The sequence below is a fragment of the Asterias rubens genome, chromosome 10, assembly GCF_902459465.1.
Source record: "Asterias rubens chromosome 10, eAstRub1.3, whole genome shotgun sequence".
NCBI lineage: Eukaryota > Metazoa > Echinodermata > Asteroidea > Forcipulatida > Asteriidae > Asterias > Asterias rubens.
Genome location: NC_047071.1, coordinates 16,690,314 through 16,711,477, shown reverse-complemented (window position 1 = coordinate 16,711,477; position 21,164 = coordinate 16,690,314). Strand labels below are relative to the sequence as shown.

Below are 21,164 nucleotides of genomic sequence, written 5' to 3'. Positions count from 1 at the left end.
GATGATACTCAAGTTGTACCTTCTTATAAGAAAAACGGTCAATGCTGCGCCATCTGGTGCAGGCATACATTATATTTAGTGTTGAATCCAGATCGCTCTGGACCAATTTAGACCTAAAATCGGATTATAAAAATCTGCACTGGAGCTGGCCAACATGAGTGCTCAACATGAAAACCGCCACAGCTTCTCTCCTGAGGCCCAATGGAAATGCGTCATTGCAAGATTCAGGCTCTTCTCATTCCAGGGTGGGTTTCTGTTCATTACCGTTAGAAAACAGTGACAGGGAATTCTCCCCCTGTGGATATTCAAGAGTGCAAAGCACATTCAGAACGGCATCGCATTTCAAATAAACTCTCTTCCGTGATTTAATAGACGCAATATTTCAAAGAATTTAATTGTCAAGATTAAAGAGGCAAACTTTGCAGTGTTATTCCGCAACTACGTCAGAGCATCTGTAGGAATACGTACGTTGGTTCTCCTGCATATCATTGGTATATAAATTATCCAATGGAACATACCCAAGGCTATAAACCCCTCTCCCCATGAGCTAATCCGTTTATGCTTGCATTAATATCATTTCATTAGTTTGGTCGTATTGGTGACAGCGCGAGTATTTGGAAAATCACACCGCCAAACGAAAAAATGGAGGAACACTAGAGTCGTTACTAGTCGTATCAGCGTAGGAGCCCCGTCAAGACGGAGAGGCACCAAGAACAATTTTATGTGAATGGCATTTATACTTTCCCCCCAGAGATCTGTAAACTGGGCGATACCGAAAAACGAACTCAAAAGGTGGACACAAAAATATAAATAAAACACTGAAAAGGTAGCGGTATGTAGCTCCGGTCATCATTGATGGGAGTGGGAAGTTGGAAGTCTCTTTGCTGTAGTTACACCCTTCCCCCAACAGGTTCTATGTGTTTACTATTTTGGTGGTATCGACGAAGTTTTAAACAGGTATGATATGAGTAAGGCCAGGAATACGGCCACAGCCTCTGTAGCCCCTGATCTTTCATTGGTGCCCTTTCAAAGCTTCCATTGACTTTACAGCCTTTGCCCTCTCAACTCAAGGATGAATTTTCGGGCCTGAGTGGCGAGAATGTTTTAAAGAATGTTTCGGCACCGATGATGTACAAGTTTCACATCAGCTTTGAATTCAGAGCTAAGTTTGACTTGAACGATAAGTAAATTTTGTCACCGTTGTTGTGTTAAACTGTCTGCTATTTCAGCGTGCTTTTAATATTAGTTGCATGTCATATGCTGCGGCATATGGCTTAAGGTCATATAAGCCAAATACAGTGTTTTCCTTTGAAGGTTGGATTCTGGAATAAGAAATAGTCCCCCGGCCCTCCACACCCGATGGCAAACTTTCTTTAAGAAAAATACAGAGAAAAAAAATTAAGCAACCTGATATACTGTTACAACCTCCCCCTGAACACACCGAGGCAAACCAAGGGAAGACAACCCCACGGCCAGCGGCCATGACGGGTCTCCATGGGGGTAGACCAACAACCAAAACATCTTGGAAATTTCAATCATGAACTCACGATGCTCATCTGGGAATTACATACAAAAATAAATGCTCAAAATATTAAAGGAAATCTTATAGCGCTGGGCCAGTACTATAGCCACTGAAATAAATATACAAGAGACTGTTGAAATATGAACACTATTGCGCTCATACACTGTAAACACATTGGGGTGTTAAATTTACACCGTGTGTGTTGTCAGTTATTCAATGGATGCCGAAGATATAATACAAATATGGTGTAAAAATAACACAAATGTAATTGTTTTGGCAGTAATAAGCGTATAGCCTATAAACACCTTTATGGTGTGAGCTTTGATTCTTGGCTGTATAATATATAATGTGACAACACTCATGGCGTCCATTTTAACACCCCAACAATGCGGTGCATTTGAATATTATGGGATATCGATTCATTTGATTCCTGACGTATTAAGCCCTGGGATTAAACTGCACCAGATTTCAGCCACACTCTGTTTGAATGTTTTGCATAGGTGTAGTTAGTAATTTTGTGACCTCATCGTTGTTATTAGGTTGTTATCAAAGACGTGCGTTGCATAATAGTGTCACCTTTTATCTGAGCAAATCAACACCATATAGTAATTCAGAGATGATGGTCCTTAAAAAAACCTCCAAGCTCAAGTTGGGGTGAACGACACGCGTCTACATCCTGGGAGTTGTGCCAAGCAAGCCCCCCGACACACATCGGCGACGGTGTTGGGTCGTGTTACGAGCAGTTGGCTCTGCAGGCGATAGGGGTCGCGGTGTGGGTGCACGGCTTGTGTCCTTGCGCCTGTTTCGCGCCACACGCTGCCTGCAACTCCACCACCAACAAAACAACATTACAAATTAAAATCCTTTCCAGGACGGCTGTCATATTATTAATAAAGAGTTCAACTTTCTTGGCTTTAATACTGTTTGTCAGGTAATTCGGGGTGTGGTAGTTTGTGTGAACACAACATGCTTGAGAGTTTACTAAGGAAAATGTTCAATCGTGAACTATGGGTTATTTATGGCCGAATTAGGGCAGCGACTCACAACATATAGTTTCAAAACTATTCAAGAAACAGGCGTTGGAAACCGACATAACCGATATTTATTATCCACCACACAAAAGTAGCACTGAATTACGTTCAATTTTCTCAATAGTATGAAAACCGACGTACGTCTCCCTGACATGGATTTCGGTCCATTTGTTTTATAATATAAATAATATTCGTCTCATCTTCGGCTACCTTTCACATAGAGCAATTTAGCAAGGGCCCATTGCTAAAATTGTAGTGTGGTTGGACAACTTTACAAAACGTGTGTGAAAGGACTACATTGCTACATTTTACAACCATGCTAAAATTAGGCAAGGGACCTAAGTTTAATTGGTGTCGTGTGAATAGTATACAGTGGCTGTGTTTTAATATCAGTTGGTGTTAGTTCACGCTATCGTTGGTTCAAGCAAATCATCTTGTGGGCTTTGTTGACGGTGTTGAGCAAACACCAAACGATAACGCCTTTTACAAGATAGCAACACATCTTACATGGTGCGAACGTCTAGATGTAATGGAAACATACGTGCACGTAAAAACACTCCCGATAACGCATTCAGACCTCGATAAGAAAAATAACACATATCGCTGTTGCATTACCGGTGGGGGTGTTAAACAGCGCCTCAAAACAATGCATAAACAACTCGTGTACATTTGAAAACCGCCACAGAACTTCTTCGTCTGGTGAAAATTGTGCACTTTAGCTGAGAAATAGAATGAATAGCTTCCTTTGTTTTTGAGCTTTAAAAAAAAGGATCGTTTTAGTGGGACGTCCATTTTGGCATCCTGTGTGGTTTTTCGTTTATTATATGAAAATATGGCCGACTTGAGGAACACACAAAAGTGAAACATAACAATGTGGGAGCCCGAGGGACACGGAGGAGTTTTTTTCCATACACCTGCGTAGAGGGGTTTAAATGGTCCGTGGTTTCATGGTCACCTTAATTGAAGGCCAAATCAAATAAAAAACATGTTTAGCGTCCCCGCCCGCTTCCTTTTAAGAGGCCTCTGTTTTTGTTTCTTAAAGGATAAAAAGAAGGAATTGTTATTAATTTCATTACAAATTATACATTTTAACATCTCATCGAATTTTCTTTTTTTAAAGCCAGTTGTGTTTTTAAAATGTGTCGGGGAGCCATTTTGAAAAAAAAACCACCCACGCTAAACACGTTTTTAATGTATTTGGCCTAATCAGTGATTTCGTTGGCATCACACTATTGCTTCAAGCACTATAGGGTTTATAGTTAGTTAAAATATTAAGAAACCATTGGTGCCCCCAACTACCCACGCTGTACCAACTGATGACTATCTTTGCACAAAGTACAATGAACGCTACCCTGTTATTACATTTTCCCCATAATGTAATGGGTTGGGCTTGTTTAAATAAATTTGACGCAACCAGCTATTGACCGAAAAAGAGGAAGGAACGAAACGAGAGAAAGAGAGAAAAAAAAGAAACACGACAAAAACTGTGCCAATAACAAAACAACATTGCGACAGGTCTTATTTGCCCGTAAGAAAGTACATTCACTTTTAGCTCGCGGCCAATGGCGGTGTGGTGGGCACTAGAGAGCCGAGAGTGCCCCCGTCCCATCTTAATCATGATGATTCACCCAGTGTCGAAACTGGATTGGTTCATGGCTTTGGTGTCAACATGATTGGAGGTTAATAACGAGTCGACACGACAACCCATGCGAACAAACCTCAGACCATGTTTTGACAACCAGTTTTGGCTCATTTGTCAAAAGAAGTGTCGCTATTTATCATTCCCATTGAAGACTTTAGGACCACATTATAACAACATTCATGAATAACACCAATAGCAAAAAATGATCTCTGACGTAACTTTATAACCACAGGAAAATACACAAATAACCCAACTTTCTACATGGAGGAATTAAATTCAAGGACACCTATAGAGAAAGTCGTCGAAACATGAATGGAAATCGACTGCGACAATGTAATATTATAACATGAAAAATGCAAACACAGGGCATGTTTATATTACATGCCGTAGCCTACAAATCCAACTATTCTGTGGGGAGAAGGAAACTACTGCTGTAACTGACCTAACCAATCGCCACACCACGGCTTCCCAGTCCTATACGATAAATTCACTCGCAGAGCAGACGATAATATCTTTTCCCGCCATTTCGTGACTGCATCATTTAAATCAATGTGGTTCGGCGTGGTGGATCAAGTTGTCAGCACATGGGCAGAAGAGAATGGTTTACAGGCTCCTGGTCGTGACATTGAGTTCAAGTGTTGTGGCGGGCGATAATAAATGCTATGGCAGTGAAACGAAACAGCAAGGGGTTGTCCGTAGCCTTTATTCAAGACAGTCGCGGCAAACTGCATGATTGTTTGTAGTCTTTATTCTAGGCAGTTGTGGCAAACTGGATGGTTATTAATCGGGAGCGTCAGTGACCAAAGGCTAGGCCTGTCCGTTCATGCAACGGGATAAGAGATTTACATATAGTTAGGTTTGCCAATAATGGTTTCTATGCCTCCATTGGTTTCACACAGCCACGTAAACACTGAACCAAAGTGATAATTCCGAATTAAATTGTTTGTACTTGGCTAAGGCAGTAGGGAACAATTTCATCCAACACTTTTGAATTGAACAGCAAAATATGTTGACTGAACAGATTGTGCACACACAGAATGTTGAGTAGCAAATGGTGATATTTTGATCACAACTGATACGTTTTGCTTAGCATTGTGCTATCCTTTATAATAAGGAAATCGTTCAAAGTATTATGTTTCTACAGAATTAGCTAAAATTAGACCAGAGATTGCACTGTTAAAACTAGCACCTGTCCTTTAGTCTCTCGTCTTAAACTGAGATTAGTTATGGTCAAGAAATGCAGGAAAGTCCACATCCAAACAAACCCTTTCCTCCTCTCAATCAATACCCATAGAAAATATCCACCCAACAGCACTGTGAAATCAAGTGATGCACAAAAATAAGAAGCCAACACATTTCACAAATTCCTCAACACCAGTAACGTATTTAGTACACGAATTGATGCCCTGTACTCGGGTTGGGTACAGCACGGTAGACACGTACAGAGGTCAAATGTTATGTTGTTATAACCGTTACAGCATGTTATGTACAAACTCGTATTATAAAAGGATGATTGATTGAATGTTAACCCTTGTGGGCACACCGTTGAGGCCGCACAGTGTTAACAACGAGAATGTTGAAATGGTTGATTAACAAAGCCATTTGCTTGGCTATTATGTGAGGCTTCCTAATTACTGTGGTTGTATTTTAGCTGAATATAAATTGGGTGAATGGCTGAACGGCAATACGGAGTCTACCGCTGGCAACTTAGTAACACAGAGGGCGACAAACTGGAAGAATCAATCAAACTTCATTTCATTTGCTCTTCATTAACTCATAACAAGTGAGTCTATAAAAACAATTAGGTGATTGCTGATCATCATTGTTTCATTCTTGATACGAAGCGCCCTCTCTGGATGCAAACATGTCAGGCAGTGAAATAATTCAACAGAGGGCGCACTTTGATACCACCGTAACTCATTATGAAATGCTGTCCTGTACGCTTTGAAGGGGGTAGGCTCGTACATGTACATGCATATTGTTAATGTTTGTCTACACAATAATGTAATTTACTCCACAAATATTGTCACCAAAAGAATACCACATATTTCCCTCATTGGTTTATTTCCGCTTGAGAGAGAGTCATATCGATTAAGAAACGATCCAGCCCAACACACAACATTCTTCACACTCGGCTTCAGATTTCCCACGTTCCCCAAAATCTTCTCCTGACAGGAGAGTGATGGTACACAAACGGGAGAATGTCCATTATAGGAGCAAACTGTCAACGTTACATTTTGTTCATTCAAGACGCTCATTTGTCTGTTGGTTTCCAAAAATCCATCTGCCCTCTATTGTTTGCTCGCATCCTTTTTTTAATTTGCAAGCGTCCGAGAGGTAAACATGGTAGGCAAGGCTATGCAAACACCACATTATTCAGCAGAACCCCGTAGTTTTGAAGGCACTTTTAGTTGTGTGCTGATAATAGCATGTGCGTTTGTTTGCACACAGGCGTTCTACATACAAGGGAGCAATGGTAGTGATTGCGTCTCGGTAAATCCCACTTACATGTTACATTTTTAAGTGTCACCACAGGTCCGGAAAATAAAACACCGGTTTCCTTGATAAAGTTTTGAGAACCAACTGCAAAGTAATGAATAAACACATCTTCTTCAAATGACCCACCATGTTCTGTTCGACTGTGGAAGGCACTGGACACCTTTGGTAATTGCCAAAGAAAAGTATTCTCACTTGGTGTATCCATGGAGGAATAAATTAGGGTATCCCAACATAATTATGCATAAACAAACAAACCTGTGAACATTTTGACTCAATGAGACCTAACTCATTATGAACTGTTGTTTCCTGTATGCAATTGGTCATCGAAGTTGCTAGAGAAAATTATGACAGAAAAAACACCATTGTTGCACAATTATTTATGTGTTCTTAAAATGAAGACAGTCGTCATAAACAACTGACGTCAGTCTCGCTGTAAAAACTACACCGCCGACAGACAACAAACTCATGAGACAACATCCTCTTCATCAGAAAGAACCATCCAGATAAACAAGGATTAAATCAACTGGACGTTATTCTCCTTGCTTATCGGAACCTCACTGCATGGAACTCCATCGTACTCGATCATGATCCAACACCGAGAGTATGACTTTTTCTTTGAACCGAGTCAAACCGTGCATGGTCAAACATAATCAAAGGGTAAGCTATGGCACAGCACAAAAAATACACTGAATCTAAAGTAAACTTGGGAAATACTACCGGAACCCTCTAAAAAGAGTAATTAAACTGCGAGTTGAGTGCTATGGCAGGTGTATGGTACCATCATTAACGCCAATAAAACCCCTTCAAACCACGGCACGATCAAAGGGCAATAATGTCCCGATAATCTAGTCTATGTGTAGTAGATCCACTTGCATCACAATACGACGACTCTTAATTATAGGGGCATAAACCACTTCGGGAAACTACAATGAAAGGTTCGGATTCAATCGAACAATTGAATGACGAATAAAGTCAACACACCAAGGTGGGCATGCAGTCAGAGGCGCCCTTTGTTCTGGACGTCATAATATCTGGAGCGGAATTTATTTACAAAAAAAATTAACAATGGCATGAACTAAAGATATTTCATAATTTCCATCAATGCACAACGCACAGTAGCTGCTAAGAATGTATGCTTTAGTTTGATCTGACTAAATATATGATTTCACAACATTTTCCAGCAGGGCCTTTTACAAATCAAAGGTTTCGTAATCTGTTATGGTAGACACATGAACAACTAAATTACAACAAATGGGGAGTAACAATCGTCACACTTGGTGTTGTTGTTTTATATAGATAGCGAAAAGAGAATCACAATTAATATCTTGGCGTTTCAAAATAACACAAATGGAATTTGTTTTTCAGAATTTGTGTTGTTATGACACCATGGTGTAAGTGTTGTTGTTGTTGTTGTTGTTGTTTTTTTGTTTTTTTTTGGGGGGGGGTATAATTATGATGTAACAACACCAAAGATGTCCATTTTAACACCCTAGTTTCTGCAGTGCAGTTAACATGAATAATCTGTATACACATAAAAGCAACAAGGGCAAAAAGTGGTGGATGTTTTGTGTTTATCCTAAAAAACATTTAAACAAATACAATTATGACGGTTTTTCTGTTTTCAGATATCAACCATAATATTCGTACTCATATACGTCACAATAATATTTTCCCAAATGACAAAATAAATTTCTTCTCAATCTGTCAAATTTGTGCCATCAGGACATGGGGAAGATATCCCCGCAATCCCGATGAGTAATTGGCCAAATATGCCGACATCAAGAAAATCTCCTCTGTCCTGATCCCATTTTTGCGGTTATTTTCATAGGTGTTACTTCTTTCAGAATAGAGCCACTTAATTTATTTTGGCAAGCTATCGGAAGCCAGGCCGTCAAAATGTATTGATCATCACGGCAGGGGACGCTAATGCACGCATTATTATTGTTGTCACCGGCGCGTATGTCCGTAAATATAATAAACCAATGAACAAAAATCATTCTCTGTTATTATTATTAATAATGCCTAAACACTGATTTTATTGGTTTAAATACTTGAGTCTATCGTATATCTGATTCTCAGCAACCGACCGTTATTTTTTTTCCTTCTGGTAATAAAATGTAAATTTATTGGGAACCGCGGAATAATGCACGAATATTATTCAGAGGAGCACCCCCGGGGCGACCGAGCATGAAATACATTCAATCTAATATTCACACCTCAATTTGCCGATGAATTTAGTTTTGTTTTCACAGTCACCCATGAAGACTGTTTAATGATAGATCTAAATTGGAAAATACATTTGTCAATTTGATTGTTTTCGCGAGTTGGAATAATAATAAACTAGCTGGGGAGTCTGGATCTGGAGGAGTATAGTTTCGGCGAACGTTGCAGGCAGCATGTACTGCAAAAACTGGGATGTTAACACTGACACCGCGGGTCTTGTTACATTATTAACACCGAAAACAGAATCAAAACCAACATCTTAGGGTGTTTAAATTCTAGAAATGTAACTGTTTTGGCATAAATTCGTGTTGTTTAAACACCCTAAGTTGTTAATTTTTAATATCTCTTTTAGGCCTATAGCCAATGTGACAACACCTCAGGTGTAAATTTAACACTTCATTTTTTTTTGCAGTGTGAAACATGTGTGGTCACACTCCCAGAAAAGAAAATATTTTAGATCTTCTTGAAAACGGCTTTACGTTGATCTGGAAAAACACAATAATTATGACTGTTGCCGAATTTACGGCTTATGGCTACGGCTACATTGCCGTATCATGCGTTCAAGTGTTTGACGTACTTGGCAACACTCTTAGCAATAGCCGTAGCCGTCAATTCAGATACAGCCTACGGCTCGCAAACTGGACCCATGCTCCAATTATTTAATAAAGGTATCGGTAAGCGTGCAGTCGTCACGAAATGGGACAACAGCAACCACAAAAACCTTACAACGGAAACGATGATTAAAATGAAAGTAACTTGATCCCGTCGACCCGTTCTCCTTTCTTCTAAACGGATTTCAGTGAGAATTCTCTTTTTTCCCCCAATTTGACAAACATATAATTTATTTATGAAAGCCCCCAAACCTCTGCTCTTTACAAAGGAAGAATGTCAAAAGATATCAATTTCATGCTCCGGGGGTTTCTCCCTTGAAAACCACCTGGCCAGCCCAAGATCTTTTTTGTGTTTTCAAAATATGTGAAAATACGCTACGCCTGAAGGGTGAAAATGAATGCGGGGATTTTAAAGTAGGGAATTGTATACAGACCTAGTTTGCAGTTGAACCTTTATCGTAGCCCTGATGTGGCAAACAATGTTATTTCCTTCTTTGACGAGACCCAGGCCTATAGCTTGTTTAATAATTTTTAAGAACAGTTTTATATACCTCCATGGTTTAATTTATGAATATAAAAGCGACACTGCAGCTGCTTCACTATAAAACTGATAGTTTCCAGTGGCATTGTCTGTTTCTAGAAGGAAATTAATGCAACAAAAAAGCAAAAATTTACCTTTTAAGGTATTATGAAATGATGATAAAGGGAAAAGGGGAAAATGAGAAGTCAGGACAGTCAACAACAAAACATATCCGCAGTTACAAGAAACTACTCCGTAAACCAAAGTAATACGATGTTTTGATGGCATTGTCACGAAACAACTGCGGTTCGTTGTATGAAACATGAAGTTGATAATGAACTGACATATAGATTTCACTTCAGTCAGTTTACAGAACGAGAGGGTTGGACAACCCCTTTTAAGTTGGACAACCCTTTGCATATTTCTTTCATAACATGAAAATACCGATTATTTTCAGATACAACACTATTAACAAGTGATTTACACATGGTGCTTACTACCGCAAACCTCGCTTAATTATACTCCCCATGCAAAGTTTCAAATCCTATTCATGTAATCATCTATACAGTTGTTATGCAATTCCAACACCCCATACTAATACACAAGTGGTTAATATCCAAAAGACCGTAATAAAAACACTTTTAAACTACAAGGCGTTTTCGAACAGCCATAAAAGATAGGATATTGTGAATGATAACAAAGGAAATACCACAATCAAATATCGAGGGCTGTGACAAAAATAAAAAAACACTGGCGATGAAACTTTGACCAAGGCTAAATCAATCATACTTAACAGTAGGGAATGGGATTCTGTGAACGGCTCTGAATAGTTTTTATTAGGTCTCATCCACGGTTGAGCAAGTGCAACAGAATACATTTTCACACCCGGGTGAGTTTCAGGGGTGTCAGCGTGAAACGAAACCCATCATTAAAGGACGATCGCTTGCGGGGATTGCCCTCACTTTCTGGGCTGTAAAATTCTTTACAGAGACCCCCTTTTCATCTCGAATCATTATTAAGTTTTATTGCGATTTAATACAGGGATCATTCGGTCTGAGCGTTATTTAACGTAAAAAAACCCAAAAAAAACAACAAAAAAACACAGCAGCATCAGCCAGCAGTTTCAACAATCCAACAACTTGCCTGTAAACACACTTAGGTCTATAGTGGTCTAACCCTTTGAAAGTCATAACAAAATAAAATAAAATAAAATAACAATAAAATAAATAAATAAAACTGCCAATGTGTAGCTATTCCTGCAGGGCACAAATGAATTTTGCTGTTGTTGTTTGGGCATCTTGGTAAATCTTAAAAAAAGAAACACAAAAAACAAACACATTTTCTATAGTTGCATTAAATGGTCCAATGCCCATAACAACAAGTTAGTATAATTTTCCCTGTAGACCTATATCTTTATGGCAACATGACCGCAACAGTTGGCCTTTGCTGTGTTATGATGAAAACATATGCATAATAATTAGACGGAATAGGTAGACTAGATAGATGGCGCATTATAAATGCATTATTATTATTATTATTATTATTATTATTAATATTATTATTAGACAATATTTACAGAACCTCCGTCAAATCAACAAACATCATCCCCAGCCAAATGATTACAAATTACTGTATATGTTTCAGGGATGATAACTATTCACTAAATAGAGTGTGCTTTATTAATGAGTGAGACAGACAGACAGACAGACAGACAGACAGACAGACAGACAGAAAGAAAGACAGACAGAAAGACAGACAGAGTGGTCCCTCCTTGCCACAGGCTACATGTCGGCAGCCTTTGTATCCGTTGATGATGTCCATCATTTAACACATGATGCCCATACTACGACACCCCCATCACACCCCAGGCTAGTGTGATCATGAAGGTTACCCACAGCCTAGCCAGGCCTCTCTTACGGATCGACAAACAAAAATCACGACAATCTCAGGTTTATAATTTGGACATCGGGGATACATTGATAACAAAATGAGAGTTTCTGATAGAAGTGGCATGGCACTTATGAAGCTTCTTACTTCTGTGTGTAGTTTGACGCACAGAGTTTCTGAATAAGTGGTATGGCATTTATGGGGCTCCTTACTTCAGGGAGACCTTTAAGTTTGGCACATTATAGTCACACTGGGTGCGTTTGAATCTTATGTCAAGTACACAACACAACAGTGGAACTCAACCGCATAATAATTTTATAAAACCTTGTTCGTATATTTAGATGGCCACACATTCTCTTGAACGCGGAACAAGAAATATCAACAACTATAGTAACTGAGTTTCCGGTTATACTTAAGTATAAACTATATTTAAACTATATTTTACTTTATTCTTTTTTTTGATGGCCACACATTGTTTTGAACGCGGAATTAGAAATGTCAACAACTATATTAACTGAGTTTCCAGTTATACTTAAGTATAAACTATATTTCACTTTATTCTTATATTGGATGGCCACACATTGTTTTGAACGCGGACCAAGAAATAGAAACAACTATAGTAACTGAGTTTCCGGTAATACTAAAGGATAAACTATACTTTACTTTATTCTTATACGTTGATGACCATACACTCTTGGCTATAGTATACTCAACGTGCCGCTAATGGCATTTTTGCTTGTGTTACTGTTTGAACACCCTCCCCTGGTCCGATCGATTTAAGTGGAGCAAAATGGAACATTGTTTCTCCATACAGTCCTGCGCCAGGCCCAGAGTCAACATGGCCTCGATGGCTGCTTAAAAGTGTTTTCATTTGCTTGTCTAGCTCCCCGCGTCCCCTGCTATTATTATGCTGAGTGTTGCTCATGCATTAAACATATACCAGTCTTTATTATGTCCCACAGCCAGTTCTTTCAGTTCTGTAGGTCTGTTTGTACAGTATCCTATAGGTAAAACATAAAGAAAAGAAGCAGTCTGCAAAAAACCGCTACAGAATGTGACTTACGGTAAAAAATAACCCAGTACTCAAATGGTCAACTGGAACGAATTTACTACACATTAAACATATATCAGTATTATTATGTTCCAACATAGGTTCCAGCCAGTTCTTTTCAATTCTATAGGTTTGTCTGTACAGTATACATGCAAAACATAAAGAAAAGAAGCAGTCGGCAAAAAACACAGAAGAACTCACTACTCAAACTGGTACGACTATAAATACACAGTAGGCCTACATGCACTCGGCTTGCTAGTTTTGCCACCGTTAGTAGTTTATTATATTTTTTCCACAAGCGTTTCTAATCAGGCACACGTGTCAATATACCACATTTAATAGTAACGGTAATTTATCAAATTTGAACCACATCAGCATCATCTGATGGTGGTGGAGTTTATCTAGGTCTCATAGAAAGCCATGGATATATAGGTCTTTACTCACATGAGTTAACCGGGGTAGCCACTATAATAATAACGCCACACGCCCCAGTAGTGAACTTTGTTCACTATTATGCTACACGATCATTGGGTGTGATACCAAAGGCAAGGTTGTTGTAATCATAATAAATTGACACATTTTTGGACCTCCGTATTACTTTGGACTTCGCCCCGAATTCAGACCGTGTTCCCCGGCAATCCTATTGAAAGCGAACTGCCTGATGATGGAAATAACTACGTGGGATATGCACTTTATTTGAAAAAAAAAGAAAAGAAATTTTAATCAACCAGAATCTGCTTATGGAGCGAGTCTTCATGGCCAAGTTCTGGGATACGCTTTTGTTTTCAGTGCACTTTGGGTGTGAACTTAACCTCTATAGCACTTATCATTTTACTTGTGAAAAGAAATGTGTTAAACAACCAAAGAACAAAAGGCAATCGGTATGCTCACAGAGTGTGCTGAATACAGATGTGGTGATTGCTTTTTTTCACATGGCAAATTCCTGTGTTGAATAAATCTGATTGTATACAGGCCAATAGAAAAATAGCTACTACGTCACCGCAGTTTGAATATTGCCTTTCTCACATATTCCATTGTAAGCATTAGTGAACAGTTTCCAATAGCAAAAAGCTACACAAAAATGTACCAGTAGCTACTCAGTATTGGCATTCAGTATGTACAAAAAATGTTCTGTCCAAATATTTCGCTATGCAAAATTGCATGAGAAAAAAAAACTGTCACTGAGCATAATCATTCATCTTCGACAGAATGGAAGTCAAGTCTACACCATAGAAATCTGTCATCTTCTGTGGGTTAATAATTGACATCTTTGAACATTTAATTTGCACCCCATCTTACTTTTCAGACCTACAAAGGTGTATCTCTCGAAATATTTTATAGGTGTGGTTTTTGAGGCAGCATACAAAATGCATTGTGCCAACGATTTGCTGTATCTGTCTGCACACAAAGGTATAGTGTCTTTCTCCGAAAGCGGTATCATTCCGTGCTCAATTGAAAATTCTTAGCACAGTTACTTCATCTTTGGCGATCGTTCCAGGGTGCCTTACAATCAGCGAGAATGTTCTAAAAGGATTGGCGCATTTTTAGTCTCTTTAAAAAACCTTTCGGCTGGAAGCCTTGAGAAACACGTAAATGTCTTGCAATGGAGCCGTCGGGCTGGATGCGGCCTCGTAATCACCCCGTAAAGCGTGCCGATCGTATGGTGAGCTGTCTCTCGTGAGCAAGGTACAAAACCGCGGATTTTGTAACTATTCTTGGAAAAGATTCTCCAAAACCTGTTTTTGTGTAAGACTATCTCTAATGGTTATATTAGGACAGAAAACGGCCTTATCAACTCATACGCATTAGAAACCCTGACACTAGTTAACGATGAGGTTTTGGATACGAGGTTGTAGTCAATACACGGCCTTGAAACTTGAAGCAAATCATACGCGTTTGAACAAACTAGTTAACGATAAGGTTTTGGATACGAGGCTGTTGTAGACCTGTTTATAGTAATGGTTTCTTCAAAGCAGAATAATATAGTTTCCAAATTTTGAGTTACCAATTACACTGTTCGTTATTGAAATAACTCTCGATACAACACAATCGAAAAGAACATGAGGTCTATTCTCTCCTTAAATGTTTACATTAATGGATATAAGCAACATGACATTTATTCTTATATGCAACCGCAAGTAAACAACATGGACAACAAATCACGTCCTGTATTACTGGAGACACGACTACATCCCATGCACGCGAACGCATCCGACATATTTTATTCCTTTTATTTACGCTTCACACTTCCAATTTTGCTGGGGACAAAAACCGCCCGCGGTTCCCCAAGCCAGTCGTGCGGGCCGAAATTCTTCCTCTCCCCGCTCTACGCATGGATTAGAAACCCCTAAGGCTGTGCAATCACAACACACATATAAACCCGTATAGTGTGTGTGAGTGTGCAGATTTGCCAAATCCGAGATACCATGCTTCGGATGGAAGCCTCACTACAGCAAAGGTGTGCAGTGGGTATTACAATGTATTAGAGAAGGAATGTGCACAGCATTACATACATAATGTGCGCACGTAAAAAACATACGTATAGCTCAATTAAGAGATCGCCTACGCGGCACATTGGTAGTAAACTAGGGGAGACCTTGTGTGACATTTCATGCGTACTGTGCCTAGGAAGGTTAATTAGATTGGCGCAAGCCGCCAAAAACAACACCTTGTAACGCCTCAGTATGTAGACGCAAACCATGGGATACACACGCACACAGAGATGTCCTTGGCCTTATGGCTTATATACAGAGAGAATCTACGGTTGGACCAATGGTCGGGACTAATCTTATATCGATGATGCTGAGGCCCTTCCCAGGACAGGGTGAAAAACACTGAAGAATATTTCTACCTTCATGCGAATACATACATAATGGAAACGCCTTTACACAGTTAAAAAACAACCATCGTATATAAAGGACTGATACCTCACGGAGGCCACGAAGGCGATTGCCTCCGTGTGCCCCATGGGCAATGCTTCGGTGCCCCTAAAATGTTCCAGTATTAACAATAATTTCATCACAAGATGCCCTTTACACGGAGAAAATGCCTTGGTGCTCTTGCCCTTTTAAAAAACCAAGCACACAGACCTGAGTATAGCTTTGTTAACTGTATGAAGGCAATAATATACATCATATAAAGAAGCACTGTCCACAATTTGAATTGACGAAACAGAAAATCTTCATAAAAGAGACCTACACAGTTTCCTGCCGAGTTTCTTACTTGTGAGATGGTGAGATTGCTTGTTAAATTACAGAGGTCTCTTAACGCATAGGATAACATTGGCCCAGGTATCAGCAGTTTCAGGCACTATTTTTGTAAGTTACTCATCACAAAGATGACGGTAGCGGCTAGTAAAATACGCACTGCGAAATTATAAAGCAACATTAAAATCACCAACTACACTGCACTAATAATGCTGACTGGATAATACGTTTCGTTTCCATGGTAATCAGAATTTCAATGTCACATACAGACATTATAGTTAATCACTCGATAAAATATTGAAGATTTGGTAAATCCATAATAAAAATGCTTACTTGCAATCGATTGCAAAGTGCTGGGGGATGTCAGGCCTGTATGCTTCGTTTATGAAAGGGCAAGGGCACCAAGGCATATTCTTCTTGGTAAAAGGCACTCTATAAGGAAATTGTAAACTTCTTCTGTACATCAAGGGCACCAAAGCATATTACCATGGGACAATCGCCTTCGTTGCCTCCGTGAAGAAGCAGGCTTGACTGCAGATTTGGTTCATCTTTAAGAATTATCAAAATGCAAGCGATTGCAAAGTGAACGGGTTACACTTTGGGAGAGGTTATGGACTTAAAATCAAGATAAAGCAGGGCAGACCATTCTATGTTTAAGTCACTGTTTAGGGAGGTACCTGGGGCCTTTGCAGGCCCATGGTACCGGTATATTATACCCGGATGCCCGGACTCGGCGCTTCGCATAGTTACACGCACACTGTATTGGGTGTACCATATAATATTACACCGTTGGGGGGGGGGGGGGGGTTGGAGCTTTTTATGGCAATGTTGGCGGGTTAGGATTGGACACTAAACCGTCTCAAACTGCGAAACTTATCACCATCCGCTGCCTCAGCTGACTGACTCAATTACGGAAGCCTGACGGAGACATGGAGGTTTGGCCACTGCTCTACGGGGAACATGGGGTCGACCAACTTCACCAGGCTTATATTTGGCAAGAAAATAAATATATTTATACTGCTTGGAAATAAAATGGTATATCGCACTAAGAATTGTATTATTAGAATATGTTATTTCACTCAGAATAGTATATTGTCTTTGTTTAGCCTTCGAGAAAGACTCTGCTAGGGTCGAAACGTCAGGCCCCCAACTGTTTGGTTTGCATTTGTATAGTATAGTTCCCTTTGGTTGTAGCAGTTTTCAACAGCAATTCTATTTTCTCGTCACTGATATCAAAGAACTGATTTCCAAACGCACTGTACTCCATAACGTATGAAGTAGAAAACGAATCCGACATCGCAACAACGAAGGTCCCTAAGTACAGAATAAACTGGAGCGGCCGAAGTCGAACCCTAATACCTCCCCTCAACAGTTGAAACTACTGTAGCAGCAATTAACGTGATGGGGATATCCAACTGGCCTTCGACCACCCAAAGCACAGCTCTACCTTGAGTAGCATTGTATTTTTTTCTCATGAAATCAACGCCAAGTGCATATTTTATGATAGTAACAAAATTAGTTATGATGATGATGAATGGTTATTATCACAGATGCATTAGGCGTTGATTTCATCAGAACAGTAATATAAATCTGTGGTCCATATACTTATCTAACGTGGTTCCTGCATGATGGGCGGAACCATAACGTGGTTCCTCCATATAATGGGCGGAACCACGTTCGATCCACTTACTTTATTACACATTTTAGCGTGATGCACGGATATACACATTAAATCGTTTGGCAAAAGTGCATCAACCGCAATTTGATGACTTTTTTGAGGTGTGAATATTTGATTCAAATGAACTTGTCTAGAAATGGGATATATTTTCGGATACAGCTACACAATAGTTAGTATGCATTTCTCATAATAGTGCGACACGTGTATACTCAACAGACTCGATTATGATGTTCAAAACTACATCCTTGTCTATAATATACCGTCCCGTGCACATGCAGCGATTTCCCCAATCATCTAACAACTAAATTTGCTTCTCCACAACATACACAATAATATCGAGTAATAATAAGGGATCGACTTTTACAAAATGGTGCAATGCTTTCGCATTACTTATACCATGATTAACCGTCATAAAGCCCGAGCCAATGGTATAAGCCACCCAATGATAATAGAACTACACCATATTTGTTACGCTCGTCTCGTCACGACAAGGTTATAGTATGCGGCATGGCAGCCCATACAATCGGTGCCTCACAATGTCAATGCCAACGTGTATAAGCCGTCGTTAAAGTGAAGTTCACGTTCACAGTGTTGTCCGTGTTTATCACCAAGAGTTTCTAAACGTACAAATAAGTGTTTGGAGAGCTCATTTCTGACGAGCAAAACTTCATTTACAACTTTCTGAGAGAGGTTTTGTTCTTGGGGCAACAGGAAAAGGGTTAGGGTAACATGCAAATGTATTGCTTCGCATGAAAAAGCACAACAGATACAGGCACTGTTTTTTTCTTCAAATTGGTGCTTAAACATTACACGTTGTTTTTGGAAACCGCTCTCGAGAAAGTTGGTAGATATCATAGCAACAGGGATTTGTTAAACTGTCCGATAAACCCAAACAATAAAAAGGAAAAATTAATTTTAAAACTTTAAGGTAACGATTCAAAACTTTTTCACATTTTTTTATTTTTTTTTATTAACAATTCCTGCATGTTGGAGTTTGACTTTAAGTCAGGTTATATTATAGCTTCACGGGCGCAAGAAGTATAGCCTTAGGAACGTTCATATTAGAACTTGAATTCTCGCCAGGAATTTGAGTCAATTTGAAGGGATCTCTTGAGTGCTGACCAAGGGGCAAACTACATGGATGGTATGAATTTGATGTGGGTTTACAAAGTGACAGGATGTACAGTATATATGACGGTTTTAACACTAAAAGCTATGTAGTAGATCCCAAAGACTATCCCGCAGCAATGTTTTCCTGTAAATTGCTTAAGTTGTAGTGCTTTTCAATGGGGACAATTTTTGTTTCTCTAAATTTTGTTTCTGCAAAAAAGGGAATCCTTAAAAAAAATCAGGACATTTGTGAGGATGGCAATTCTATACTCTTGAAAAAAGTTGCTACTTGGCACTGCCCAAACAAAACAAAAACATCGTTGATGGAACACTTTGTACGTTTCATCTGGCAGTGTTGGGGCAAACAAGTTTTTAACCGGTGGAACTTTTGATGTGTGATAAGGCAGGCAGGCCTGAAGGAATCAACACGGCATCATGGTTTTAGGCATGATCGATACGTGTAAAAAGGCGCTAAAACCCACCAGAACATAACTAAAAGAAATGCAATGCAGCTCGTCTGTCAAGACAGCAACATTAGTTCGATCGGATCGCTCCAAGACAAAAAAAAACCCGACCCCATTTAGAAAATAAAACCCCTCTGAGATTGTCGACCGAGACCTTTCTTTAGAAAGCTCCGCTCTGCATGCTGTGCACCCTGCCGGGGGTTTAAAGTCAACTTTTCACGCCGTATAGCGGAGTAAGAGCATGAGGGGCATCGGCCTCTGCCGTGTTTTGCTGTGGGCTGTTTTCTCCGGACCCGCTTGGTGAAAGAGGAGCGGACACAAAAGGTGGTATACGGTGCCCAGGCGGAGCAAAAAGGGGGCATTCCTCAGTCGGTAAACAACCCGCTTGGGCCGTTAGATAGCCTCGGCAAGTATTCTTAACAACCACCATAAAAAGTAGGTTGTAAAAAAGGCAATGGATGGGTCAGTGCTATAACCATATAACGTCCAGTAAAGTGCAGTTACCGGATTACAAGTGAATTATACAACGAACTGATCAAGAAGGTAATGTTCTTGGTTCAAAACTGAGAAATAAGTCATCAAGTCCGCTTATCGGATGTTCAAGCTGTAAAGTTAGTTTAACTTGTTTATCGAAGCAACTGCTACTAAGACCAGTGACATTTTCCCAATTTCGATCTTGGTGCATAAGGCAATCCAGGGTCTCTAGCCAAGGACTTGATGACTTATCACTAATATTTATATGAATTAGAAACTCACCTTTGGTTCCCCATAACCGTTCAGTCTCGTAGCCAAATCATGAAAACTGGATGGACATTCAGCGTATACGAACAAAATCAAAGCCAAACCGAAACTCCACGTGCAAAAGCTGGAACTCTATCGGGGTTGGTAACGCTGTTCAACGGTATAAATCCAAAGCTTTGACGGCTGGTCGCTCTGCACAATCTGGTTTTAGTCGGTGAAGAAAAATCAAGTAAGGTGCAGCTATCCACTAAGAGTTAAGAATCGTTTACACACTGTATGTGTGAAGTCAAATCACCCAGGGATTGTTGTATGTATACATGTATATTGCTCTTCATTCGGCCTCTCAATAGTGGTCTGTGTTGATTCGCAGCGGCCTCCGTAGTATAATGATGTTGTGTGCAGTTCCTGCTTCAGGAATGGACTTTGCAATGGGACTGAGAAGTGGCTGGACCATAGTCGCTGTACACTGCGAGCTTGATCACGTTGCTTGCGCTGTGTACACAAAGCGCGTTCCATTCACACCTTGGGGGTGACATTTAGCGCATTGCAGGTGTGCTATAGCTGTTTCACAAACTGAATTAATCTGTCGGTGCCGTGCGCTACCTTTTTTCTCTTCTTCTCTCTCAGCCATTGGTGGGTACCCGACGAGGAAGTCTGCCTGTCATTAATCATTGATATTCACTGGGTTATGATTTATGAATTGAGCTATTCCAGGCAAATTCCGCCATCAGTCAGGCGCGACTAATTTTGTACAACGTAGGTAACAATCTGGTGCAGACAAGATTGATGTGTTTCATGGCGGTACCTCACCTCACCTAGACTCCTCAGCAGCGAACGGAGAGAAATTGCTAGCTGCAATTTGGACTTGCCTTGAAACAATAGGCTACTCGTTTTTTTGAAACGAGAACGAGCCAAGATGACGGTTTCAAAAGTCTCTCTTATTCGAAGCTGATTCGAATGCCAACAACTGAGACGTAAT

General features: G+C 39.8%; 1 protein-coding gene across 1 annotated transcript in view; it reads right to left on the bottom strand.

Annotated features, from left to right (window-relative positions):
• The window catches only part of LOC117295496 (repulsive guidance molecule A-like), a 36,216-nt gene extending 15,488 nt beyond the window's left edge, over positions 1-20,728 (bottom strand). Inside the window, exon 1 of the mRNA XM_033778178.1 lies at positions 20,201-20,728. Coding sequence (XP_033634069.1) covers positions 20,201-20,214 — 14 coding nt within the window. The 5' untranslated portion in view covers positions 20,215-20,728. The remainder of the gene's footprint in view (positions 1-20,200) is intronic.
• Between the last annotated feature and the right edge of the window lie 436 nt (positions 20,729-21,164).